Raw genomic sequence first — 27,861 nt, 5'->3', positions numbered from 1 at the left:
AAAGAAAAGCTAATTTATTTTATTGATACATCTTGTCATTATTACTATACCTGCACTGGGGCTCTTGCTCCTTTTAAAAAGATAGGGCAACCTATCATTGCACTAACTGATACTATTCTACTAGGAAAGATTTTCAAGAGCAAGACTGGCCTTCTGGGCATCAAAGTGCTGCAACTAGCAACAGTAGGATTTAACTCCTACTATGAAATAAAACTGCCATTCTTAAGTGAATAGCCTCACACAGCACAAGAGAAAAAAACGTTCTCAGTGAAGGATATCTGAGGTGAGTGCTACTTTTTATCCTACATTCTTTACATACAAGCCTTTCATGTTCCATTCCTGCCTTTTAACAACATTTTTTTTGCATTCAATTAGGACAGTAGTCAACTAGCTTTTTTAGATTTCCTTTTATCCCTCTACCCTGTTTGTGGCTTGCAATGGCACAATGCAAGTTCTACTTTATTTTAAATTTAGAAAATACTGTAACTTCACGGCAAAATTAGCTATATACACATTGTTTTTAAAAGAACACATGTTGAGGGTAGAGGAATGCTGTGCAAAAGGTCAACAGAACTTTTATACAGCCTTTCCATTACTCCACAGACATTAGTTCTTCACTATGATAACAATAACATCTTACATCTGGATAAACAACCCAGTAACACACTGTACTGAAGATTTCACCTTTCTACAAATACTCATTTAGTAGACATGCCTTTAGCAGGTACATTTTTCTATACCAAAATTTCATTTAAAATCTAATTCAGACTAAAATCTAAGAGTAAAAGAGTCGTTAATGGCACCAGGACAACATCCTATATCTAGAGGTGGAATAAATTATTTCTTTGGAAGCAATAGGAAACAGATACATGTTAATAAGGCATATTTTGGCCTATGCAGTTCTCTTGACAAAATGTTAGTTTTAGCATTGCACCTGGCAAGGAATCAGCATAGTGCTGTGTTACAAAGAAAGAACCCCAAGAGGACATTTGTCAAATGTGAAAGGCAGAGTAAATAAACATGAAGAGCAGCAAGCATGCAACACTACAGCATGCAACTGGCATTCAGTTTCCAAGCGTGCCTTCCAACGCAAGCCATCAGCCCTGCCCAATTTACAGCTGTTTCATCACTCTAGACATGAGTAGCAAGGCAATATCAGTCCTCGGAGAAACAACTGCGACTTGGACTAGCTCAATGCCAGTATATGCATGGAAGACACACTCTAGCTAGGGGGACACATCAAGTAACTCAAGCAATGTTAGGACGGAAGCACTCACCTCAGCAATCTTCAACACTGAACTCCCGTTCAGCTCAAATGTGGAGGTATATGTTATACAGAGCAAAACCTTGAACCAAAAGAGAGGGAGAAAAGACAAAAAAAAATAAATTCTATCTATTATTGCATCAACTTATTTTCCTATCCATGTGCTTTAGCCACAGCTGCTTCTGTTCTTACAGCAGGCATTGGTGACTTTCTAGCATCATATGTTCCTGGGATGGAGGAGATGGCACAGTTAAGGATAGAATTGCTTCTTCCTGAAAAGTTGTAGCTGTTAGCCCCAGAAGAGCCACCCAGTTGATTATTTATTGCTCGCTCTTACATCTGGCCAAGAAAAGAAAGGCCAGAAATCAATTCTAGACACGGATTTGACAGTCGAAATGAGTTCACGTTTTATCCATGGGCTTTGCACAGTTCATAATCAGTCCTTCCATCTCTTTTTATGAGCCTAATAAATGAAGGAAGAAAAAATGCTTACATTCAAATTATTACTCACATGACAGGCACATACATATTGCGTGAAACTAATCATTATTCTCTTCTCAAAATGGACTGAATTTTTTAGCCTAGGATGTTTCTAGCGTTTTACAGTCATTTAATAAAGAGCATTTGGAACAGGCTGCCCAGAGAGGTTGTGGAGTCTCCTTCTCTGGAGATCTTCCAAACCCGCTTGGATGCAGTCCTGTGCCACGTGCTCTAGGTGACCCTGCATGTGCAGGGGGGTTGGACTAGATGACCTCTAGAGGTCCCTTCTAACCTTAAGCATTCTGTGATTCTATGATTCTATTCTATGATTCTATGATCTAAAAGATACTTCATTAAACCCAACCACGAAGGAAGGTTTGACATGTCTTGAACACAGCAGTGGGAGTGAGAACTAAAAGCCCTGCCCAGTGTTTTCCTTTGAAGAGAAGGGGTATGAGGATATGCTGTGATCTAGGCGGAGGAGAGTGAGCAGGGCAGTGTGGCGACTGATGCAGGGGGGCAACAGTGCCCGAGCCTGGAGATTTCTCCCTCCAGCACCATGATCCCCTTTCTAAGTCCTCCAGTCCCATAGAAGACACAGTCTGAACAACCGTCCCCTCCGCTTCTAAGAATAAAATTCTCCCCGTCTTGGAACTTATGCTTTCTCTGAAATAGCCTGAATTTCTCAGGATAAGTGTAGCAGGAAAACATCAGTCACACCACTAATAATGTATAGGTACCTACAGCTTCCTCAGACTCCAAACCTCCCGTTCTCTGCTTCACAAGGAAATCTGAGGCAGCAGCTTACTTAGTACACTCACTGCTAATCTTATTTGACTGATTCTTATTTATTAGAGGCTATTCAGTGGTAGTAGGTTCTAATATTATGGGAAGGTTCCTTGATGGCTACTTATGCATGACAGCCTGGGTAATTTCCTTGGCCTAGAAATGAAAACAAATAAACAAATTTGTCCAATCAGAACATGCAAGTAAACAAACGAACAAAAGGCCAAGGGACATATGTTTGGGAAGATATTGGCAACAGGTCTCTAGACTTGTTCTGACTTTTTATTGCGTTCTGTAGTTTGCACATTACAGTGAAATGGTAAAAAATTATAATGCAACAACTTGAAGCAGCAGACTGGATCATCACATCTCACCTGCAAGCTGCATCTTCTTACCTGGTAGTGATCATTTCTAAAACTCTATTAGAGCCTTCATGAGAGGAAAAAGAAAAGTTGATTTGAGGGTTAAGAGAAACAGGCAATTCTCGGGTATTCGCTACTTGCTCTTACAGTACAGATGAAAGACCCTGCCCATAGAAGAACGTGTCACTTTTATGGAAAACATTTATATGCTTCTCCAGTATTTTGACAGTCGGTCAGAAAAGTTTCTATGAATCAAAATGCACTGCATTTTTATAAATATTTTTCTCATGCACCCATAAGGGCACTACAGAAGTGCGTGTCATATTTTATTTCGAGTTTTTATGGTTATTTTATTTAAAAAAAGGAACAAACCAAAGCAAACCAAAAAACTTTTTTTTTTTTGTCTGGACCATGATCCTACTCTTCAGGAAGATGAAAATGATTTTGGTATAAAAGATATTCCCAGACAACCATTATTTTATGACATCTTTAAATTGTCGTCAATGGAATCTTAGCTCTTTGTAAACAGAAGCAGAGTAATTTGGATAAATGCTAAAGGTAATGAGAACAGAAAAGGGCTACTGCTCTGTACTGTACAGAAGAGTACAGGCTGCTCTTTTAAAGAACAACAGTCCTGGACTATAATCCAATTTTTAGCAATTAGCACTAGAGTAAAGTAAAGTTTCTGAGTTTCATCATACTTTCTCTGTGAAATGAGCAAAACAGATTTTCTCATCTCAAAATGTTACGGAGTCTGTCTCTCTGTTATGAGAAAAGATACAAGTCCTTGAGCAGTAACTCTTGAAACCAGCGGAGAAGGAAATCCTTTTCTCCTTATAATTGATTAAGTGTGTTACAGTTTGTGTTTCTTGATATAAACTCTGCAACTTTTTCTCTGAAATTCTAAATGCTGGGATATGGATGAATGCCAACAAAGAAGAAAAATGACATCTCTTCTCTTGCCCGTAGAAAGAATCCTACAGAACAGCCGGGAAGTAAACAGACAACTATAAAAAGCTCAATAATGTCTTTGGTTCCTAAGTACATAAGAAGGTTTTTTTTTTTTTTTTTTTTTAACCTACTGCTCAGTCCACACCTGCAAAATTAAAAACTAAAACTTAAAAAATAATTTTTAAAAAATTAAAAATGAAAATTGAGCAGTTTTACTTAGCAATGAGTGAATTCTAAGCTATCGGCCAGCCTTTCATCCAAGTATTGGGCCTGGCTGCTAGAGTTGACTGCTCCTATACTTTGTTGACATTACTAACAGCTGTGAGAGCTCTGCGCCTGGCTAAAAGAAAAATGTATGTAAGGAAATTCTCTGATTTGTATTCTACTTACGCTGTTGTGTAAAATGCACGCATATCATGCAACTCATGTACCTGGAGACAGATAACTCTGCCACCTCCCACTGATGAATATTGTGCTGTCCTGCTAAAAGACGAGATGGACAGCCAGGCTTATGATTAACCTGATTTGGCAGTTTGCTCATCCTGATTTTCTTCACTGGGCAACACTCGTTTGCTTCATGTGACTTTCTGTTCTCTTATATAATCCCTGCTTTATATAGCTTGTTAACGCTTAAACTTTTCCATAGATCAAAAATTTGAGGCTGCTTACTATGGCACAGGGGAGTAGCACAGCAATATAGGCATTCTTATAAACTCTTGCTTTCAAAGTGACAACCCCCATCTACTTTCTTCCACACTTTGAAAGTGAATAAATAAATCCCATCCCTTTATGCTCTAGTTCCACATAACATACATGGTTGTCTAGTTACGCATAACACACACATCTCTTCTGTCACATGTACCAATAACCTGTTTGTAACAGGTGAATGACAGAGGAGTCTTGTATCATGTACAAGACAAAGGCAATAAGGAAATGACAGTAAAAAAAAAAATCTTACTTTAAATGATAGGGAATTTTGGCAAAAAGACCGCCAAGTTCTGACCCCTACTGTTTATAGAAGAGGAGAGCAGGGAACCTGCTAGCTACAAAAAGGACATATGCTCTGACCTGACTGCATCCATCTCAGAGAAGGGTAAGTCTCCCTTCACCAATCACTTCTAAGACCAAAAAGATGGTCTTTGAGCAGCGTTCAAGACTGCTCTCAGATGTGATTTTCATCACCGCTGCTGCAGGCTTCATTTACAGTTTTGGTCATGTTCCAGACATTTTAAGTCCTGTGTCTCCACATTAATATAGAACAAGCAAGGAGACAATAGCCTGCTCTCTGTCTCCTTTTTGAGATTACCAGATGAAAGGTGAGATAGAAAACCAACTTAATAGTTTAGAACTACTAGAAAATACACTGAGTCTCTAGACGGTACAATTCGTAGGCTGCTTAAGTACAGAGTAGCTCAGGCAGTCTGTGCTGGGGCTACGGGGTGATACTTTTTTGGTAACCACTTGCAAGAAAAAAATTACCAAGCAATTCTGAGTAGCAGCTTTGGTACAAAACACAACTGAAAAACACCCTTTCCCATGTGTTACTGTGATGATATCTTTGTTGGTATGACAGTAGAGATCACTTCAAAGTCATACAACTTACAAGATGCTTTAATTGGCTTGTGCTATTTTGTAATTGTATGGATGGTTTCTATAAATGAAAACATTTATTTTTGTTACTGGTGAAACCTGGTTGATCACAGAATAAAAAAAGGACAGTTTTAACTCCTGGAGTCCTAGGATACCACTAGTAGAATAAGAATACATGCAAGCACAGATATTCTTTTTTCTTTTATTCACAGTGAAAACCATGTCTATGTTTTTGATAATATTCTGTAAGTCAATTGCCATCAAATGACGGCACAGTATTTGAACTTCAACTACAATGCCTAGCCCATAATTTAAAAAGACTCTGTTAAAGTAGGAACCTTTCTAGGATATGAGAGTGCTAAGTGTTGTCAGGCAAGTGCTTAATACTTACTTGAAGGAAAAGGCCATTCACACCTTGAAGAGCTTATGGTAGGGTTACATCATACGAACATGGTATTTAAGAAAGTAACTATACCCCCAAACTGAGAAGGGGTGAAAAGATATGGCTTTTGGAAGCAATTGCAATCTATCATCACCTGAGAATGCTTCAGCACTTCAATGCATTCAAAGGCCCAAGTCCAACATCCATAGGTTACTGGCACCCTGCACCTAGGCTGGCACTCAAAGTCCCTTTGGCAAAATCCTCCTAGTGGGGATGCATGCAGTCACTTCAGTCCCACGAGTGCTTAGTGACTTATTTAACTGGTGGGCGAGTACACTTGTGTAGGATGCGTGCGCAGATGAGCCCTCCCAGATTCCGCCCCCATTCCCAAGAAAAATAGAAAACACAGCCAGAAGTGACAGCAGAACTAACCTTTTTCTCATTCAATTCAACATTTAAAGCAAACACTCAGTGTTTCTGCAAAATAATTTGATCAGGAGATGTCCTCATAGTTAGCAGAATACCTAGAAACCTGGTCATACTGCATCCCTTGGCCTCAAAGGAAATCAAGGACAAAGGTCTCAAAGGAAATCAAGGACAAAATAAATGAATTCATTAATTAACTTAGATATATTGTGTCACTGTATATCCCTGTAGTTAACACAGCAAGTTTCACTTATGATTCCCATGAATCAGTGAACCCAAAAAGGTCTTGCTATCACAGGCAACTGGAGCTCAGCGTTATGAATCACCAGAGCTTCAAACAGCAGAATCATATCGGCTACAGCAGAAACTCGCAAATTATCAGTGGTGACGTGCTGAATGTTCCCATCAAATCACACTCAGTAATTCACCAGACTGAAACAGAACTGCAGCTGAACACTATTTATGGGGGTATGAAACCAAGCGAAACTTCTGCTTATGTAGCACAGTTGGAGGAAGGAAATAAATGATTTAAGGCAACTGCTTAACAGGTATTTAACATATCTGCTCAATGGCTCTGTCAGTAACTTTTGTCTTTAGAATTATAATATATAAAAGCAGGGAAGATTAAAAAAAAAAAAAGCTGACCAGCAAAACTGGGATCAAGTTTTTCATCCCACAGATTACAGCATATTTTGGCATATCACATTACTCTATGAATTAGAAGACAAGTAAACTTTAAGCAGTACAACACCAAAATAGAAGAAACACAGAACTCCAAACAAATAAACAGACAACATAAAATTAAGTATAAGAAACATTAGGGCGCTAATACTCCTTTCCTTGTTAAGGAAGAATAACATTTTAAAGACAGAGTCAAATAGATTGGGCATGAACTAAGGTGCTATTCGGCTTGCTCAGGGCGCTTGGTGGAGCCTAAAACTGGAACACTGTGTGTTACCGTGTGTGAGGTAAAAAAAGGAAAACACAGAGAAGAACACAGAGAAATTGGTTATGAGAGCAATAACACCCCACAGTAAGAAAAATACAGAAAGAAACTTTAAGTGGAGAATCGTTAAAAAGCCAGCAAACCTCAAAACACAAATCTACCAAATCGATGTATAAAAGAAAAAAAAATGTTTTGTTTAAGGCAACCATTTCAAATACAGGTGAGCATAAACGACTGTTTTTTCCTCATTGTTTCCATGGCACAAATTATGCTGGTTTAATAAAGCAATAGGATAACAGAGAAGAAAATAAATTATAAGAGAGGGGAAAGGCCAAGTAAAGGGGGAAATTAGTGCCCACCCATTCACAGTGACTAATGCAGCCTGTGTGTGTGCATGACATGAATGTTGCTATTTTTCTGGCACATACTGAAGCTTTCCCTTCTCTATTAGATTAGTTTGTTCAATCACTCAGCAAATTATACCAGGATCCCTAAGCGTTGCTCAGGTAACGAAAAGAAACGTATCAAAGCCCCTGCTTCTCAGTGGCAGCCCCCTCCCTTTGAACTCCCTTCTCAAATGAAAATGAAATCACACGCGTCCACCGCCAAAGCGATCAGAAAGGAAGAGGACACACGCGTGTAAGCAGACATGGAGTGGACATGGAAACAGGAGCTGGCGTTTTCCATCAGCCTCCCTCCAACAGACCTTTCGTCCCCAAGGGAGGTAAAACGCCCCATTTGTCCCCATGGTTCCAGCCCTCCAAATCCATCCCCCCGAGCTCCCTTCAGCCTGCTCCACCCCTCTGCAGCACCTATGGGCATCTCGCTGAGAAAAGGGAGCCTGGATGCTGGAAGGATGTCCAAGCCGGCTGTTTCAGGCAGTTTCCATGTTCATTCTTCTGTGCCCATTAGGGAGGTAGCTCAGATGTTTCCCCTAGGACTGCATATTTTGATATGATAGCCAGGTACCTAAGAAACAGGCCCTGTAATACCAAACTTCCTTGCAGTATTTCCTTTCAAATACATAGACTAAGTCTTAGTTAGGTGAACCAGATATATACCACAGTGCTAACGGATTTAGGAAAGGATGCCCTTATCTTGAAGCACACAAGGTGACTTGGTCCACTGGAATTAATCTGGTTAAAGCTACGTGCACATAGAAAATGGCTTGGTCGCCATTTGAAGGCAGCTAGTTCCATTTAAAAACTAGCAAAAACAGAGTAGAGGAAACTCAAAAGTCTGGACCTGTAGTTGTAATTAAACCTGCTAAGAGGTCAAGCTGAGGAATCATTAAGGATTATAGATAGCATTCCTAGGAAGGTCTGATCTCAGAAAAGAGTGCTAGTTGCATTACATTGCGCAAATCTTTCCAGACTCTCCGCTTTGACAGTGCACATTCATCTGTGAATTGCAGGCTGGTTAGAAATCATTTATTACTTATTGCAGATGATAGCAGGCACCATCATTACAAGGTACAATGAATACATCTGGGTGAAACTTTCATCTATAAATTCTACTATTAAATGTTTGCCATTAGTATCAATTTTAAACCAATTCTGCAGTAAAGCATGCAAATAAGGCTAAATATTGATTTTTATATATTATTTTAAATGGTTCTTTCTCTGTTCAGAAAGAGAACACTTTGGCAAAACTTAGCAATAAAGAATTGCACTACAGGGAAAATGAATAAACTACTCTTTCATAACAGATCTTCAGTGTGAAATGGATTATTCTTCTTCCCTGAGTAAAAGTGGCCCATTTGTCTATATTCTATTTAAATCTGTAATTGAGAAATGGTTTTGTTTTGGTCTTTTCCTTAAAAAATATTATTTATATATTGAGATGAAAATGTGATTATTCAAAAATATATATTAATTGAAATACATATACTGAGAACAGGTATCAGTTATTGAGTTGCTGATACTCATCTCGGTAATCAGGACTTTCTCGCAGCTCCTCTCTTCTCTGTGTCTGCTTGCTGGGTACATTTTTACCATTGTACTAATGAATTCTTACTGCTGATGGGCAGTGAAATCTCTCTTTTTACTCCTGTAATAAAACTGTTATATATGCAATATCTCAAAGAGATATTCATAGAGAACAACATAGCTTACAAATACATTTAAATCCAAATTGTTTAAATCCAACCTCCTCTTAATTTTTATTTTACAGTTCAAGGCAAAGCAGAGCAGTTGCAAATGACATCCTATCAAGCCTAAGCAAGTTGTAGGTGTTAAGAAGAGATACATCATAAACACTAACCTTAAAAACAATGGGAAGATGCATACTTGCAGGACTTTATTATTCTGATCACCTCATTTATCAATATATACGAAGGCACAGAATTTAGTCTTCCATAGAGGCTGACATTTTGCAGGTGTATTGTGTCAAAATTTCAGATCAAGTAGTTTATTTTTTTCAAATATACAATCTAATTGCTTCCAGTCAAAGAGGACATAACAAAAACAAAAAACTAGTCCCCGAAACCCTCAAGTCTTGAAAAACAGTATTTTAAAAAATACTGTTTCTATGTTTGTTATATACGTGCTCTATGGGGGTCCCTGTTGCAGCAGGGTGCTTGGACTAGATGATCTTTAGGGGTCCCTTCCAACCTCAACCATTCTGTGATTCTGTGATAATAATTAAGAAAAAGTTAATCTTCTTATTTACCAGTGAAAAAGTTCCTTCCAAGTTTGCTGAAAAAGCTAACAGTAAGTTTTGCTCCACTGCGCAAACACAATTCACCGCAGTCCAGCATTTGCATTAGACCAGGACTCCCTTCCTGTATCTGCAACCACATGGTTGTATTTAACTAAAAGTAAGTCAGCTGTGATGGTTAAAACAATAAAACAAAACAAACAACTCACAGCACCTAAGGAAAAAAAAGGAAAAAGAAAAAAAAAGAACAACCCCAAACTTCTTCCTACTTCTTATGCATCTTCAATAGGGATCTTTTCAAGGGTTAATTTGACTGCTCAGTCAGGGCCCTGTCAATGAAATTAGTCATTACAGGTAAAAGATTAAGTAAAAGGCAGTATAAGATGGCTCTTGTAACTCAAAGTTTCACACAGTATTTTTTTAGAGCATTATGGTAGCAACTTTTGAACAGTTATGAATAGTAGACCTAAAGACAGCGATCTCATAGGCAGAGTTATTGGCTCCATTCTTCTTGTTGTTGCAAAAGCCAATTTTTACCACAGTGCTTTATTTCATATTTCCTTTCTTAGAAGGAAATAGCTAGAATGAAAACCAAAAATCGTAGAAAAGATGGCATGGCATTACTGCTAGAGAGTTCCTAAATGCTGTGCTAATGGATCCGCAAAGAGATGCAGAAAAAAAGATTGTCTGAACATACCAGATTTATTAAGATGCCATTAAGCTTCATTCACAGATAAATGGAGTTTTGGCTGACTCCTCACTGAAAGCCCACAGAACAGAACAGGAAAATTTATGCCCATCTGCAAGCAGCACACCTAATCTCCTAACAAACCCCCATTGCAATCTGTGGGAATAAACTAACCTTTCCCAAAGAGAACAGCTGGTCACCATGGGCAACAAGTAAATACAGGGATTATTAGACTCTTTTCTTTCTCAGATCACTTTGGAAGAATATCTTTTTGTTCCAGACAAGACTCAAATCTGTTTCAAAAAACAGCATAGTACAGTAGCCACAAATACCATGAAATAAATCTCAGAATCCACAAGAAAAAAAGGTAGGAAGTCCTGCTGACAGAACTGCCACACATACTCCTATTACAATATTATGATTATTTTTTATCATAAATTAAAATAGTAAAATAAACTAAAAATTAAAAAGCTCACCAAATAGGACAACTTGGTTTCCTTCAGAAATGGTCATTGTTCTTATTTTGCTTGGAAATACCTGTATTTAACTTCAAGTTTCCTCTTCATTTTATCAGTGATGCATTTCCGTTTCTGTGAATCTAATTTCCTAATGAATTTCTTGGAAAATCTAGGCACATATTGATCATGCTCTGAATTACGTGGCATGGTTTTGTCCATAATTAAAAAGAACAAAAGGATACAGGAGAAAGGCAAATTGCAAATGCTAATCATGCCTTTCCAAGGGCTGGTTTACTGTCAATGACACTCGCATTCATTACAGCGCATCCAGGTTACCCGAAGAGCTGATTTCCCAGTGAGGACTCATCTACTAATTTAAGATTGCTCATTAAATTCATTTTTTTCTTTGTGTTACTTGAGAATAAAGATACCACAGATAAAAAGACAGAGAGAGGTACTGCATTATTAAGAAGGTTGTCAATTTATAAATGAAAATCATCATAATGTTGCTAAGAAGAAAAGAAAGGAAAGAAAAATCCTTGAAATTTTGTATTCTTTCCACCCTGCTCACTTCGTTCATATTTGGTTTCACTTGTTTTGGCGCTAGAGTTAAGTTCAAAGCTCAATTCTAGCTCCTCCAGGAAAGACAGGCAGGGTTACAGTTTAGCAATAGCCAAAATCAAAGGGAGAAAAATAAATTGTCTGGCAGTAGATAAGCTTCCTTTTCCACTTCTAATCTGACCATAACTGATAGTGCTTTTGTCAAAACTGTATGTGCTTCTGCAAGCAAAGAAGTCTGATTACAAGAAGCGAAAAAAACTCCAGTCATCTTAAAAGAGTCTGAAGCAAAAATTTAAAAGTAGTCAGATCAGAAGCAAAATAAAATAAAATAAAAGTAAAAAGAAAACCCAAAACAAAACTAAACCCATAATGATTATCCTCAGCTACTGAAGAGCTTGTCCAGTCCCCCATCTGCTTCAGGCTATTAATCTGTTTGCTCTTCTAGTGCAAAGAGCAACAAAAAAGTCCCTATGCTACAGCACATACGCAAGATACACACTTTGAAAAACTTTTTGGATAAGATTCAGTTTTAATTTGTTTCCAGGTCATACACACAGAAAAAACACTTTCCACTCCTGGGACAGTCACATTGTACGACTGTGAGGACTTAATTTAAATGCTGAATGAGACCCTCCACCCCTTACTTTTTCTATAAATATGTAGCTGTATAAATAGAGCACTGGGTCATTTTGGTGCATCACTGATAAAATATGGGATTTGATCAGTGATCAGTAAATCATTTCCTTCTCAATTTAAATGGATATTGTGATGTAAGTGCACAAATAAAAGTATTTAGATTACTCCATTTGAAGCTGCAATTAAGCCACTGATGTATTACAGGGAGACCAACAAATCACGGAATGACTATGTGATTTTCCATTCCCTTGATGCAGCCAGCTGAGCATAAAAGCACAAACTGATATTGCATATTTTAAAAGGCTTTTCAGTGTGATAACAAGGTATCATGGTAACAGCAAGGTAAAAGCTAAGGTGGCCTTGCATCAGGTACACTGCTCCCTTTTCTTGCAGTTGCTGGATTATCTGATTCTCAGTATCCTTTTACATGAGTAAAAGCATCCAAGTTACCCCAGTTTAGTCCCCACTGTAAAAATACTAACAAATCTCTGTCATGAAATGTATTAGAGGTATAGAGAACACACCAATGGCACTGAGATGTCTTGAGGAAATACTAAAATACTAACATACAAGTTTGAATGTAAAATTTATTAAAGAAAAGACACTGGAGTATATATGTGGAAATCAAATGCAGCTAGTACACTTGTGTTCATGGGGTGCTGCTCAGTCATATTACAGAGAATTCATAGTTTCTTTTTTTCCCTCTCCTTTCTCATTGGAAAGACCAGTCTCTGCCTGAGCACCCATTAGCTGTTGACATAAGAATTACCCAGTTCTTTGTAGTACTGACATCATGGGGTCTCTTGCAGAGAGATAAGCAAGGACTTCAGCATATCACTTCTCCAGAAGTATAACAGATATGCGATAAAAATATACACAATAAAAATAATACACTTTGCATAACTAAAATCTATTGTGGAACTACGATGGAACCTGTTTTGATAACTGCATTCCTAACACGTGGAAGACTGGCGCAACTCTGCAGCAGCACCATCGCTGACCCACTTTCACACAGACTTGCTAACACTCAGAAATGTCCAATATCTGTACAGAATAAAGAGGTATTTAACCTCCTCTGGGTAGAATATCCCAACCTAGTTCATAATCACATGCTGCCTTGAGGCCACACTTTCGCAGATACAGGGAAATAAATGTGTTGCTGTGCTGCTTGAAATCCCCCCAGAGGCCTTAACACGGCTCAGCCAGACCTAACTTACCCGCAACATTTTCAAACGTTGCAATTGCATGTGTAACCTTCTGGTTGCAATGGAAAAAGATCCCAGCTTGAAGCAGTTTTTAGGCAAGGTTCAGATTTAATGCCTCTTGAGTTTTAACTGCTCTGTTTATGATACATTTTGGCCCTCCAACCAGTTTCATATACTCAAAACAAAATATAAGTTTTTGTATGTTCTCGGAATATGAAGGTAGAGCCTGACTTCTATCCTAAGCCAAATTTTGCCATTCTTTTAAGTAGATTCTTAAAAAAGCATTCCTAAATAGAAATTTCACTCAAGCTTTGACGACAAGAATGTCCCCCTTTACATTTTATTCTAAATTAGAGTTGAATTAAACATATTTTAAAAAATAGTATTAAAAAAATCTAGTATAAGTCAAATTTTAGGTTTTAGTTTCACTTTTATGCGTTTTTAATTCCTGCATATCCAAGCAACTCAAGATAAGATATTAATTAATATCCTGGTCAAACACAGTGTCTTCTCAGACAGTGTCAGGGAGAAAATATTACAAATTCAAGTCATAATTTTGAAGAAATCTAGCACACACAGAATCTGATCTAGAATACTTGGGAGGATGAAAAAAACTAACAAGGAATTCCTCTGAAATTCCACTGAATATTGCGTGCAGTTCTGGGCTCTCCAGTACAAGAGGGATGTGGACCTTCTAGAGAGGGTCCAGTGTAGAGCTACGAGGCATCTATCATATGAGGAAACACTGAGCTGGGCCTGTTAAGGCTACAGAAGATTGACAGGGGATCTTAACTTGTGCAAATACCTGAGGGGAGAATGTAGAGAGGATGGGGCCAAACTCTTCTCGGTGGTGGCCAGCGATAGGACAAGGGATAATGGATGCAAATCGAAACACAGGAAGTTGCACCTCCATTTGAGGAAGAACTTCTTTCCTGTGAGGGTGACAGAGCCCTGGAACAGGCTGCCCAGAGAGGTTGTGGAGTCTCCTTCTCTGGAGATCTTCCAAACCCGCTTGGATGCCACCCTGTGCCACGTGCTCTAGGTGACCCTGCTTGAGCAGGGGGGTTGGTCTAGATGATCTCTAGAGGTCCCTTCCATCCTCTACCACTTTGAGAGTCTGTGAATGTTCTGGTACAAAACGTATGCTCCACCCAACAAGTGTCAGCATCAGAGCAAAAACTCTTTATTTGGCTTTGAGCCAAAAATCAGGAAACAAACCTCTGAACAATGGAGAATGGTTTCAAAGTGGTCATCAAGACGAGGATGCCAGGCATAAGAAAGAATTTCTGAACTATGCAGTTGGAAACAAAGGACATTCAAGTATGTAGGCCAAAAACATAGTGCTAGGTATAGCGAACATGGAGAAGCAGACAAACACCACTAGTTTTGTTTCAAATGAGTTTCCACCAGTGATCAGTTACAGCACAACACACCCTTGAGTACAAAGTTGACACCCAAACATCTTTAAGGTAAGGCACATAATTTAAGTTGGTATAACCCTGTTCAGGAGTGCTCATGCCCAATACCTAAATGAACTTCTTAACCTGTGAGTTACTCATCTACCTGCTCCAGCAAAGTGTTTTGTCCTATTTCAGTTTGCTAAAACTGGCAGCACCAGGGTACTGACACTCTGCATAACTATGCCCTGTTTAACCTGAGAAAATACAAGCCAAGTGGCAACAAAAACAACCGACATCTGTCAACAGGAAGAGGAGAATCAAATACTGCTCTAAGATGAAGATTTCTAAGGCAACTGCTAATTTGTTTGCAAAACCCCAGCAATTCACCAAGCAACCTGTGTTGCAAGCACTGACGTGGGTGAAACACTAACCTTCATCACTTCAACCTGCAGGTCTTCGTTGAGCGAGGGAGTCACTTTGACGGCATTCAGCATCTGATTTAGCAGCTGCTTCTCGTCGGAGTCTGTTTCCACGGACACAAACCTCTCGTCAGACAGCAGCTTCTGCAGAGGCAGTGGAAAGGGACTGGCTGAGACGCAGCACAGTGAGGCACAGGCAGTTTTAAAATACCACTCGTATTTGCTAGCACACTGGCTTGGTGCTGGTAGGAATTTCAGATTGATCCATTAATATAAAATAAGAAATTACAGAAAAATATGGGGAATGCATGCCCTGCTAAAGAGCTAAAATCTTCTCCTTTCCCATGCCAACCTCTCATTTATTCCAGTATCTATGGCAGTCTTTGGAAACTGATGCAAGAGACCTCAAACTACTCCAAAAAACAGCCTCAGCAAAACCTCCAATTATTTTTGAGGTATGTGCCTGGGTAAATCCCAAAACCTCAGGCTATGTTCCTCAAGCTAGTGTTAGCAGCCACACTGCCTGGCAGGTACCTGGCAGTGGCATTTTTGATCGCTGGCAGGATGCAGTCCTGTGTCACTCAGAAGCTGACTGCTCGTGGCCGCCATCAAGTCCTCCAAAGGATAAGCACTGTGACTGAGTGACTGGAACAAGGACTGCAAACATATCTGGGGGGCGCCAGGGGTGGGCCTAATACACACTGCTTCTATAGCCACACTCATAGGAGCTCCACGGCTGCACCAGGACCACAGGATCACTGGCAGTCATCCTGCAGCATACACATACACCCAAGTCTTTTTTTCCAGCTCCAGGCATATTAGAGACTCCCACTACAGAATAAAATCATCTTGTCTTGGTTACCAGCAAGCTGACCTTCGCTGCCCCAGTTTTACCACTCAGGACTTGGAGCAGTCCACCCTGCATATTCTGCAACATTTTGCACTGAGGACACTTTTCAGCTTTCAGCCTGCTGCATGTTTCATCAGCTCATTCTTACTTCATACTTACGTTTTAAAGAATTTCTCCCATCGCACCATCTGAAATGTTTTATCAGCACCCAGTCTGATGATATTTAATTCACTCTACACGGAAAAAGTGTTATTCTATATAAGAGAACCTCTTTAGTCTGGTATGACCTATTTTTGCTAAATCCAAGTTACATCTCTTCTCACTTTTGCCTTTTATCCTATTTTTAACCTATCCCCAGAGCATCAGTAGGTCTTTTTGTTGTTGTTTTGTATTTTTTTTTAATTCTCCATAAAACCTCGCAGATCCTAAACATCACTGAAGGACTCTACTGTTGCCTGGCTTTCTTTTTTATGCTTCTAAATAGCAGGTAATGCAGCTTTGCAACTCCAGTTCTTAAAGATTCAAGCATATGCATAGTGAACTAGAAGAGCAAAAGGGTATCTTGACTTATCTTGACTGAGTGTTCCCAAGGAAGTCACACTAGGGTGGACAGCGGTTGACTCATGGGTCCTCCACTGCACTTGGCTGATAGTCAATTTAAAATATTGTTCTAGTGCTTTAGCATTGGTGCAAAGGCAGGAATGTGTTTCAAGTCCCACTGGCCTGCTGTTACTTCTACTTAAAACAAACATACAAAACAAAAAAACACGCACCAGAGTCTTCACACTCCACCATACTCTTCATGGCAGCTTTTATGTCTACAGTTGAGCTCTGAGCTAATGACCAAAGGCGTCAGAAATACCAGTTCTTCCATTTCAGATTTCCAATCCATTTACTCCCCATGCCAAAGCCACGATGACTCATGTATCGCAAGGCCCTGGCATCATGGCTGTTTTGGGGCAGAAGCACACATGTGGAAGCCACATTTTTCCCCCTTAGCTAAAGCCTCCTAGCACTGTCTCTTCCTCAGTGCCCCAGGATCGGGCGCTCATTCTAACCAAATGCCTGACATCTCATGTGCTGGGTTAAGTGAATCTGAACGAGGCTTATGGCCTTATGTTCCCTAAAAACTCATACCTTCCTTTTAGAGAGACATTTCTTTCTGGAAATGAGAAAATTGCCAAAAATTATAGAAAAAAGTTTTTATTTTTGGTATATAATGAACACGCCAGCAGCCTATTACCCTTTTCATAAGTAACATCCCCCTAAAGACAGGTATTTACCAATACATATTTATTTGCCCCATTAAAAGAAAAGTAAATGTTCTTATATTTTTCTACTGTCAAGTTCTTCACTCTGTGTTTTGCATGGCTGCTTTCTCCTGCAATTTCATAAGCTTTCTCATCAGATAGTGCTCCTACTTTTTCCTGTATAAAAGAGAAAAAAAAAAAACACCCAAAACACATCCTGGAAAGCACTCACAGTTGCACAGTGCCGCTCCCAGACCTTCTGTAAGTCATCATCCTAACACTGCAGCCCTCCCATCTAACCAAAGGAATTAGCAAGATTTCACTGAGTTTAGTTTCTAGGAAATTTAGCAGTCACAAGGCTTACTAAGTGAGATATAGTCACCATCATGAGCACAGGGCCACATGACAGTGAGCACCTCTGCACTTCCATCACTATGTGTAAATCCAGGACTCCGCCTGTTTTCAGAACATTTTTCGTTTCTGCAGAATCACCAGCCTTTCCTTATGCTGTAAATCCTGAACAGTACCACAAAAATGCAGACACTACCGTTAGGTCTACAAGCGAGGGCTAGAGGTTTTTTTCTGCAGTATTTTTCAGAAGAAAAGTCTGGATTTCCTTTACACATCAAAGGTTTCCCCATTCCATCTGCTACCTCGTAGCATAGCCGTGCTCAAGCCGTACCTGCATCCCTGCTAGAGCCTGCTGGGCCAGTTTCATGCTCTTGGATTCCAGAGCCAGTTGGAGAGGAAGGAGACACTTCTCCCTGAAGAAAGATGGAGGGAAAAAAAACGAGTGAGAGAGAGATGGCACTAAAATCAGCACCCACATGATTAAAGTTCCAGAAAAGACTGTATCACATTTAGGAAGATCATGCTTGCATACTTTAATCAAGGAAAATTTTATAACTCAAAGACATACTTTTTCCCTCTTAAGAAAACTGGTATAATTCTTCATGCTTTATTTTTAAGAATGGCTTTTTAATTAAGGAAGGTTTTCCCAAAATACTTGTCCAATGATTAACACTGTGCTGTGCACACACAGCACAATGACAGGCTCTGTACATCACTGGTGGTTCTTCAGCTCAGTGCGGTAAGCCCTGTACTTCAGTCATCCTTCTTCTGTTTGATATTCAGGCTGCCAGAGAAGTGGTTACCTACTCAGTTTTCTGTCGGCCAAGATTTGCTCTACAGCCTCTTCTGCAATATAGTCTGTCCTATCATGTCAGCTGCCTCCAGGGTATATTTGCCAGACAAAGGCAAATGTATCCTAACAGATATGGTTTCTAGCTGAATTAGCATGTTCTAGCACTATGACATAGTTGTACTTTGGTCAGAGCATAACATTACGTTTTTGCATGTTAGAATTGAGAATTTTTAGATGCAGCGCTCAGGCCCAGAATTTCTTCTTTGTTGCTCCTGCTTGGCAGGATACTCCTTCCTGGTCACAGATACTCAGCCCAGGCCCAGCTGCAGTCTCCTAGGGTGTCATCTATGTGTGCTACTCATGCTGGGCTTCCAGTGCCTGCTGGATTCACTCTGTTATTCCATCAGGCTAGTTATGAGGTTAGCACATCTATTAATGCTAAAAAAGTGAACGGTAAGCATTTTGATTGTGGCGTGAGAACGGAGTTACATAAATCGCATAAGACAGCACCAAGTATCATCACATGTTGCACTGAGTTCTCCTGTTAGTCGTCACAGAGACACAAAGGGCTGAGACAATAGCCAAGAATGTAGCCTAGCTAGTGGGATCCCACATGAACGTCACTTCAAAACATTAACTTTGCTAACACTTTAGGCAGTAAATAACTTTGTTAAGTAGTAACTAAATTATTACTACCTGAAATTATTTTTGGGACAGGAGTTTTCAGCACATCCCTACCTGTGCTCACAACATCAACCTTCTCTATCATTTTCCTTTGCAGCTCCCTTTTTGTCCCAGACTCTGCCCTAATCCTCCTATCTGACTCTACACACGACTTCTTCCTGGTCACAGGAAGACATGACATGTCACAGCAGGAACAGTACCAAGTGCTGGCATGTTAAAGAGGCCCAGTTATTTAGACCCTGCTCAACCCCTGCTCCTGCCCCACGCCTGGCCCCAGCGCGCTGCCCTGCTCAACTCCTGCCCCACGCCTGGCCCCGTGCGCCACCCGCCAGCCCTGCGCACGCGCTGCCACCGCCACAGGAGGCCGAGCTGCTGCTCGAGGTATCTCCCAAAACGCAGAGCGAAAGGGACAAGCAGGAGGATGGAAATTAGAACAGATTCAATTAGCTGAACTTCCCAGCCTCGCTCAAGATGTTTAACTGAAAACCTAATTGAGGCTGCTGCTGCCGCCTCTGCTCCCACTGCATTCTCCGAGTAAACGAGTTGCCATTGTGTCATTTCCTGTCCCTGTTACACACAGGCAATTACATTTTTATCACCTCCACGCTACAGCTATAAAGCGCCTGCGGAGACCCTCAGTGTTTGAGGGGCTGGAGCCTCTGCCACGCTGCAGTTCAGACCTGCGTTTAGACACATCACCCGAGAGGCGGCCTGAGCACGCAGAACAACAGGGCAAAAGGTCCTTACACAGAACGCGAGAGGACAATGTGAATTAACAGTTTGTCATTATTAAAGGCTACTACTTTTAACAATTGTGTTCTATAAGGCTGCACAGGAGATACTGTAGATCAGAATTTGGCCTTGAAATACATTTAAAGAAGGGACTGAGGTTTCCGATTATACCCATGTCCTGAGATCTCATTGCCTGCTCCCCGGCTGCACTTCTGCACCGCCAAGCGGCCACCCAGGTCCTGTGCTCTCTCCTGTGGGGTTGCACACATCAGTCACATTTTACATCTATGCAGCATTCAGAATAGGGTAGCGTACACTGATATTTCAAAATCTGCATAAGAGTGTTTTCCCCATACCTTCCTGCAGAGAAACATGTTGGCCTTCATTTCCATATATTCATGTGTGTGCATACAGAGACGTACAGTTTTAGGCACAAAAATCATCATAACCCTGAAAGAGATGAGCTGGGTACGACATGGAGGCATCACTAAAGGACAGGAGCACCTTTTACTTGGAGGAGGGGAAGCGTCCAAAAGATTCAGGATAGGGGTCCTGGACATAGACAGATGGAAACAAGCAATGGAAATGGAAGCTAGAGGGAAGAGAGAAGTTGAGAGGGTGTAAAGAAGGAACGCTGGGGAAGAAAAAGGATGTGCCCACATACAGGTGGTTTACCTATGCTGAAATCCACACTACTTTCTGCAAAACACTGCATCTGTCCAACCAGCAGTGCTATCAAAAAGAACCCAGTTTGAAAAAATAACAATTAAGAAAAAAAAAAGGGGGGATCAATAACAGAGCTTGGCTGTTGTGTTCTTTCCCTAACAGAGACTGAAAAAAAAAGGATCACCCTGTATTTGCTGCTTTGTAGCGGACATAAGGCTACCTGCACAAAGGTCAGAGTCTCTGATGAGAGTCTCTGCAGAACAAAGATTTGGATGAAGGAGTTACAACACGAACACAGGAAGGGCTTGTAGAAACGCAAAACAGCGTTCCTAATCACAGTGTTCCTATTCCAAACTGGCATAGCATTGCTGCACTGAAAAAATTAGCACAAGATGCTGGCAGCCCCATTCCTTCGAAATGGAAAATAAAAAACCACCCTTCACCCCAAATGATGCAGACCGATTAAAAAAACATGATTTAATAATAGATAAACATATATGCACACACATACAGAGGCATAAGGTCACTAACAGCAACCATTTACACTCACAGGAACGTTTTTTATCAGAGAAAAGAGCATCTGATAAGCGTGGACCTTGTTATGCGCAAAACCGGATAAGCGGCGAAAGCCAAGAACAACGATTCAGCCCCATTCCTACTGAGGCCATCTGGAGTTTTGTCACTAGACCTCCGTGGCACCTGGAACGAATCACAAGCCGCTTCCCCTGGGTCGATCAGCAAGGCCAGCGTTACAACCAAGGGCATAATTCCGGACCAGCATTTTCAGGAGCACAGGCTGGCCTTCCTGAGCCACCCTGCTCCACTGTTTCAGTTCTGCCAATGTAAGTCTTGAGAATGCAAACAGCTTTTATGTCGAGCATGCTGGATTACGACGTCCTTCCTGATGGTCTGTTCTGGGCACGGCTCGTCTGCCGACCGCCTTCCCCTCGGCCTGTCACAAGGGACGCCGCGACGGGCCAGCCAAAACACACTGCCAGAAACACCAGGACAGGCCAGACGACTCCGTACCTAAGAGATCGTGAAAACCTTTACATCCTTGTTGTAGTGGGAAAAGCCTTTAGTGAGAAGAGAATAATGGCCCATTAGTTCAATCTCTTGATGAAAATTGCAATGAGGATAGGAAACTGCACAATCTTAATTCTTCCTTGTTAGTGCCTAGAACACGACCTCGTTGCCACCTTCACCCCCGCCATCCTGCCGAGGGAAATGGGCACTACCACGAACACTCGTCACTGCCGCCTCCCTTCGTGCAGACGGCACAGCTGAATTAGCTTTCAGAAACAGGATTAAAAGGATATTAAAAATAATGCATCTCTCTGCACTGAAAATTACACAGAAGGAAAAATCTGAACCTCAGGGCTTTATCAACATACAGTTTGCATTCCATAGCATAATCCATAGCCTGCAGAACAGAAAGAATTTGATTCACAGCTATTGCCATTTTCTGATAAGCTGTTTGTAAGGTGGGAAAACAGTCATAGTGAGAGCCTGACATTTTTCAGTCAAAACAACACTGACAGTTGTGCAGAGCTTCTCAGCCTTGGCTGTTCGAAAGGAACAAACCATCAGGCATGTAACTCCATTAGACTCACTTATTCAAGCAGAAAATTTGGCCCACCATGAGGAGACAGATACTAAAGATGAACTCTCAACATTCTGGATATGCGCCCAGCTGCTCCCACTAAATAAACTCAACAGAAGCTAACACTGCTCCTACCCAAAGGGGAAGGTTTAATCTGTGTAAAACAAATTCTGACAGTGTAAATATGAACACATGTGTGTATAAAGGGAGAAATATCCATAGCACTTCTTTTCCTATGATAGCTTAGGAAATGCTGAAAAACTCCATTAACAGCTTTATGACTGAAAAATCAAAGTACAGAAAATGGAGGAGGAAGGGGAAAGAAACACAGTGTTTTTCAAGCATCAACTCTTCATGAAGAAAGGAGATGTTTTTAATCTTTGATCACATTCTAAATAAGTGAATAATTTTGTCTAGAGCTTAATTATCAATCTCCTACTTATCAAGAGCATTACAGTCTAGCTCCAATGGAAGTGTGTGGTACTTGCAGCATAAGAACATAAAGCAAGTTCTTGAGCTTCTGCAATGCATGAGGTCATGCTCTGGGTGTCCCTGCTGGAGCAGGGGGGGTGGACTGGATGATCTCTAGAGGTCCCTTCCAACCTCAACCATTCTCTGAGTCGGAGGTCAGATCAGAGGACTCCAACAAACCACCTCCTTCCAGCACAAAAATTTGTGTCTCCGTGCAAGTAAGAGTCTGCAGATAGCACATAAAGAACTCCTACAGCAACGGGACAAAAGACAAGAGCTGAAGCCTTCCAGGAAAAACTTTCCTTTTAAAAAGGAAAAACAGGTTTACAGCACATTATCTTTATGATGATAATCTTTGTGCGATGATCATGGGACAACCTCTGTGTTAGGGCACTACAAGAAATAATGCACGACTTTCAAACAAACTAAATGAAAACAACACAACAGTTGCAGCCCTCCTGTTGTACAGGACTCAATATAAATTCGGACTAGCTTGAAGAGGGTCAGGATTTTGCCCCAGTGCTCACCGAAGGGTCCCATCACTTGGGAGCATGATTCCCCTGCCAAGAGCTATGCCTCTCTTAGCCAGTTGTAGTTTTACTAAAAGGTTTGTGACTTTTGATTGAAGCAGTTTCATTTTTCTTCCTCATCACTTGCAGTTTCTTCTCTTTTTATCTCATTCCTTTCCACCTTGTACACTCCAAAATTCTCTTTACTTTTACCCACTTATCTAGATATGTGGAGGGTTCTTTCACCTGACAGGAGGTTTAACTCTCCTCATCTTTCCACACCTGATTTTCTCTTTCACCTCTGCCACTGATGTCACCTCTCCCCTGGAGCTCTCCCTGTGTTTCTCTCCTCCAGCTCAGTATTTCCTTTCTTCTTCCTTCTTGCTTCATATGTTTCCTCTTCTTTTGAATTCTTCTGCTTTACAAACCAAGGCACAGAGTAACAACATCATCCAACACTGAAATGCATCTGCCTCTGGTGGAAAGCATATGTTTAAAATTTCCTAGAAGGAAATTTTAAGACAGTGTGGGCAGGGAGAGAAGAATAACATCTAAATGTAACTTCACAGCTAGAACTTTAACAACTAGTCAACCTGAAATTTTGTTGAATGGCATGGCAATGAATGATCAGTTGGTATTAAAAATGTGGCAGTGGCATTTCTACTCCTCTGTGATTTAGATAACTTCCAAGAGAAAGGGACCTGCCATAACAGCAGAACTCTACTCACTGGAAAGGCAAACTTGAACTGCTCCATCTCCAATCCATGCCTAAGCAGTGGGGGCAACAGAATCCATGCAGGCTATTGTAAGCTATTGTAACTAATCAACTCGGAAGGGTCTCTTAGCTAGAGAATGCTGCGAAGGTCATTTGTTTCCCCACTATGCTTTCTAATATCTATTCAATACAAATCCAGTTTCCAGGTAGTAGCCTGATGTTAAGATTAAAAAAACAAAACAAAAACCCACCCACACAACAACAAAAAAGCACACACACAAAGCCCCCGAACATAAGCACACTATGTACTCTGGCTTCAGAGGAGAGGAAGAGAGATAACAGAAAGCTACTAAACAATATTAAAGTGGATAAGCTCAAAGTAATAACCAGGATGTTTTCGGTCTCCAAAGCTTTAGTGCAAGTCTCCAAAATACGTAACCATCACCCTCCCTAAAACATCCACCCCAGTATTGGTTTTCTAAGCACAACTACAACGGTCTCTTGATAACTGTGCTCTGAAAGGAAACTGGTAACACATATAAACCCCAGAAGGTTTTCATTATAAAGCAATCTGTATCCTTTGATCTTTTGGGTGACTTTATTGCTTATCGTTTGTAACTATTCAGTGGTCCCAGTGATAAAACAAACAAAAAAGCAAAGCAGCAACATACGAGGTTTATCTGAAGCCTGACATGAAGATGAGGTGAGGTTCGAAGTACCCATCCTTAGTGTAGACAATATGGCCTTAGGTAGAGCACATATTGAACATGCTAATCTTTGAAAGCCTACTCGGTGCTAACTGAGAGCAATGCTTTTATTTAGGGCTATTCCATGAAACCTCTCCTGTTTCCAGTCCTGAGCCTGTAAGGGAAGTTGAAAATTTTTGAGTACCCTCAGAACAATGAATAAAGCACCTCAGTAGAGCTAAGCTTCCTGATAGGAAAGGCTGCCTAAGGCTTAGAGAAACACAGGTAGATGAGACACGGGTGAGAGAGAAACAAGGCACAAATGTACTATAGCACAGACATCTTTCATCCATTATAGCTAGATGGCCTGGAATCAGAGGACGACTTGATACAGAAACAGGAGAGGATGAGGTATTTCTGGTTACTACTAGCTATGCCTAAATGCTAATGCTGCAATCTGCAATTACATTCAACTCCCAAAGCAGAGCAATCTTAAATCCTCACAGACCTAAGGGATGCTTGTTAAAAATACCTCCACATTTGCAGTGCACTGTGCATTTTATACTAGCTGCTCTTTAGTACCCTCTGTTTCTTAAACAAGCATTCAAACAAGCCAGACACGTAGCATATTTCCTGCTGCTTTGTTGCCTTTTACACAATGTAAATAAAAATGATGATAAGACAGTTTCATTACTCCCACCCACCTCTTCATTTTTTAAACAAAGAAACGCCACGACTTGCACAGAATTGCACAAAGACCACAACAGATCCAAGCAGCATTTAATAGGCAAACAGTTCACACAGTTTCAGTGCCACTTTTCTTCTTGAATCCGCTTGCTTCCCCGCCTGCCCATATTTCATTCTCTAAGGCAATCATCAGTAGCCTCCTGGCTTTCTCATTTTCTTCTCCTTTGCAGTCATAAGAGTGCTCAGATATATAAGCCAAATACTCACTGCTGATACTCCATTATCATCCTTTCTGGGGGTCAGTATTTCAGTTGCATTTGTTGCTAGAAACTAGACAAATACTCAAAAATCTGCATGTCTCTCTAACCTTTTATTGGTGATATTCCTAAACTGCATGAATGACAGTCCTTCAGGTAACATATAGGGCCAGTCACATATCTCAGATAAAACACACAGGTGTTTTAGACATCAGACAGTGCTGAACTGCCTTGCTTGCCACCGATCCCCAACCCGAGCAAACCTGAGCACCAGCAATACAATATGGGAATCACGACCAGGGCAGCTGCCACTCAAGGACGCCAAGCGGGCCACCTAGGTGCCCCCAAAGCCTGGATGCAGCCTGTGCACCGACAGCACAGCACACACTACGCCACCAGCAGCCAGGCTCAGGGGGAGAGCACAGAGCGCGTAATACCACGTGGCTGCAGCAGCAAGAACAGGAAGCAAACCGTTCTAGCAGTGACTTCTCAAGGCGTGGAGGGGAGGGTGTGCTCCAAACACCTCCAGAAAAGCTCGGATACAGACATTCCTTCCTCCCTGTTCCTTGCTTTTGGTGCAGGGCAACCGCTCCTTCCATGAAGCTCTTCTGAACAATAGAAATTTTAGACTACTGCTGTCTATGGCTTTACAATATTCCACAGTGGCACCAGACTGCAGTGACGTGGGGGGTGAGAACAGGATGGCACTGCGACACAAACGGGAGAAACAGAACTGGAAAGAACCTGGTGAATTATATCAACCGTGGTGTTTTACTGGGTGTGATTCAGCGCGCTCAGTACTGCTTCTCAACAACAAATGGGTGCACAACTTTATTACATTGTCTCATTTCATAAAATTCACACCTGTTTGGCTTTCACTTTTGAAGCCCTCTTCATCTTGGAACAGGTTTCCAAAACAAAATCTACTTCTGTGTTTGTCACTACAGACCTGGCAATAAAGAAATCAAATTAAAATAGAGAAATCTTTAAGAAAATACAGGATATTTTGTTGAGAAGGCAAACTGCTAAAACAAAACCTTCTAGCCAAATGAGGGGAAAAAAAAAAGAAGAAAAGAAATGAAGTAATTTTTTCAGGTCCCTTATGTCTCAAACTCTTTATTACAAGCAGGTGAAATAAAGCATGCTATCAGTAAAACCCTGTTTTCCTATTTTGTTTATCTATTATTGCCAACAGCCGCTGCTCTGGTGAGCCTACCTTAGCACGCCCAGCCATCTGCTTTCACTGCGCTATAATTCAAGCAGTTGTCCTCAGTGAGACTAGGACCCCCACACCTCCTCTTAGGAGCAGCGTATCTGTAATCTCATGATTAGAAATGGGGATTAAGACCTTCAATTTCCCAATTCTAATCCCCCAAAATACCGGCTAGTTTTGAGAAGCCAATATGAAGCACCAGAGGCATGTCAGCTTCTGTAGGGAGCCACATCCATAACGTGCTGCTGACAGAAACAAGGCTTGCCAATGCCCAGCACCTCTGGAAGCTACCAAACCTGACGGGTACCTTTGAAAACTGGGCCTGTGCCTCTATTTTGTTTCAATTACTTTCTACAGCTTTTAAATACAGAGATATGCAGCATACAGACTTGCTGCAGAGATAACCAAGCATTGGGAAAGTGTTTCAGGTTCTTCCTTGAAGAAAGGACACAAACTGAGTTAGTTATTAGGCCAACATGATTCACCCAGCAACGTATCTCGGTAAAGTCCACAAGTGAAACTGTAGGCCAATGAGAACAGCAATTCATACCATGGAAAATCCTGCCTCTGTATCATTTTCTGCACTCAATCATATTTCTCTAAGAGTAAACAGACAACAGACACAAACTCCACAGAACAGTTCAAAGTCATGTCTGCAGTGATGTTTCTACTACACTGACAGAGGGACAAAAAGATATTTTCCCATTCTTCTGGTCTCAGGAAAACAAGTGTGATGATAGGCTAATAAAAGACCTGGTAATTGAAGGAAATGTCTCAGAGCTGTGAGGAAGTCCCTTGAGGATTATGAAAACTATTTCCCAACAAAGAATACCACGGACATGATAAGAAATTCTGTATATAAGAAACCAGGTTCCAGCGAGGGAGAGCAACACCAACACTAACAGCTAAACCACCAAGGAGCCACAGCCCCTCTCAAAAGTCCCACCCAGCTCCTCCTTGGAGGACAGCTCCATGCTGACAGAAAGCTGCTAAGTTTTACACAACCTGAAGGCAGCTTAGTTACATAGAGCATTCCAACAAAAACTTGCAAAACCAAATCTTTTCGAGGTGGTGTATGACTGGCAAATGTTGTCTAGCCTCCTATTTTAGTGTCTATTATACTATCCTCATTCTCTTATTTGCTTGTATATGCTCAGTTACCTCTCATAGATCATGTTTCAG

The 27,861-nt window shown here is 40.9% G+C and overlaps 1 protein-coding gene across 1 annotated transcript in view; it reads right to left on the bottom strand.

Annotated features, from left to right (window-relative positions):
• ARFGEF3 (ARFGEF family member 3) overlaps positions 1–21,303 on the bottom strand; it is a 69,630-nt gene extending 48,327 nt beyond the window's left edge. Inside the window, exons 1-4 of the mRNA XM_088529676.1 lie at positions 21,198–21,303; positions 17,995–18,194; positions 15,225–15,356; positions 1,278–1,346 (exon numbers count right to left, since the gene is read on the bottom strand). Of these exons, the coding sequence (XP_088385802.1) occupies positions 1,278–1,346; positions 15,225–15,356; positions 17,995–18,194; positions 21,198–21,303 (507 nt within the window). The remainder of the gene's footprint in view (positions 1–1,277; positions 1,347–15,224; positions 15,357–17,994; positions 18,195–21,197) is intronic.
• Positions 21,304–27,861: the final 6,558 nt, after the last annotated feature.

Source organism: Tinamus guttatus, unplaced genomic scaffold, assembly GCF_059628265.1.
Source record: "Tinamus guttatus ecotype Peru unplaced genomic scaffold, ASM5962826v1 Tinamus_guttatus_pri_ptg000336l, whole genome shotgun sequence".
Lineage (NCBI taxonomy): Eukaryota > Metazoa > Chordata > Aves > Tinamiformes > Tinamidae > Tinamus > Tinamus guttatus.
Note: the sequence above shows the minus strand (reverse complement) of the source record. Positions and strands in the feature narration are given on the sequence as shown.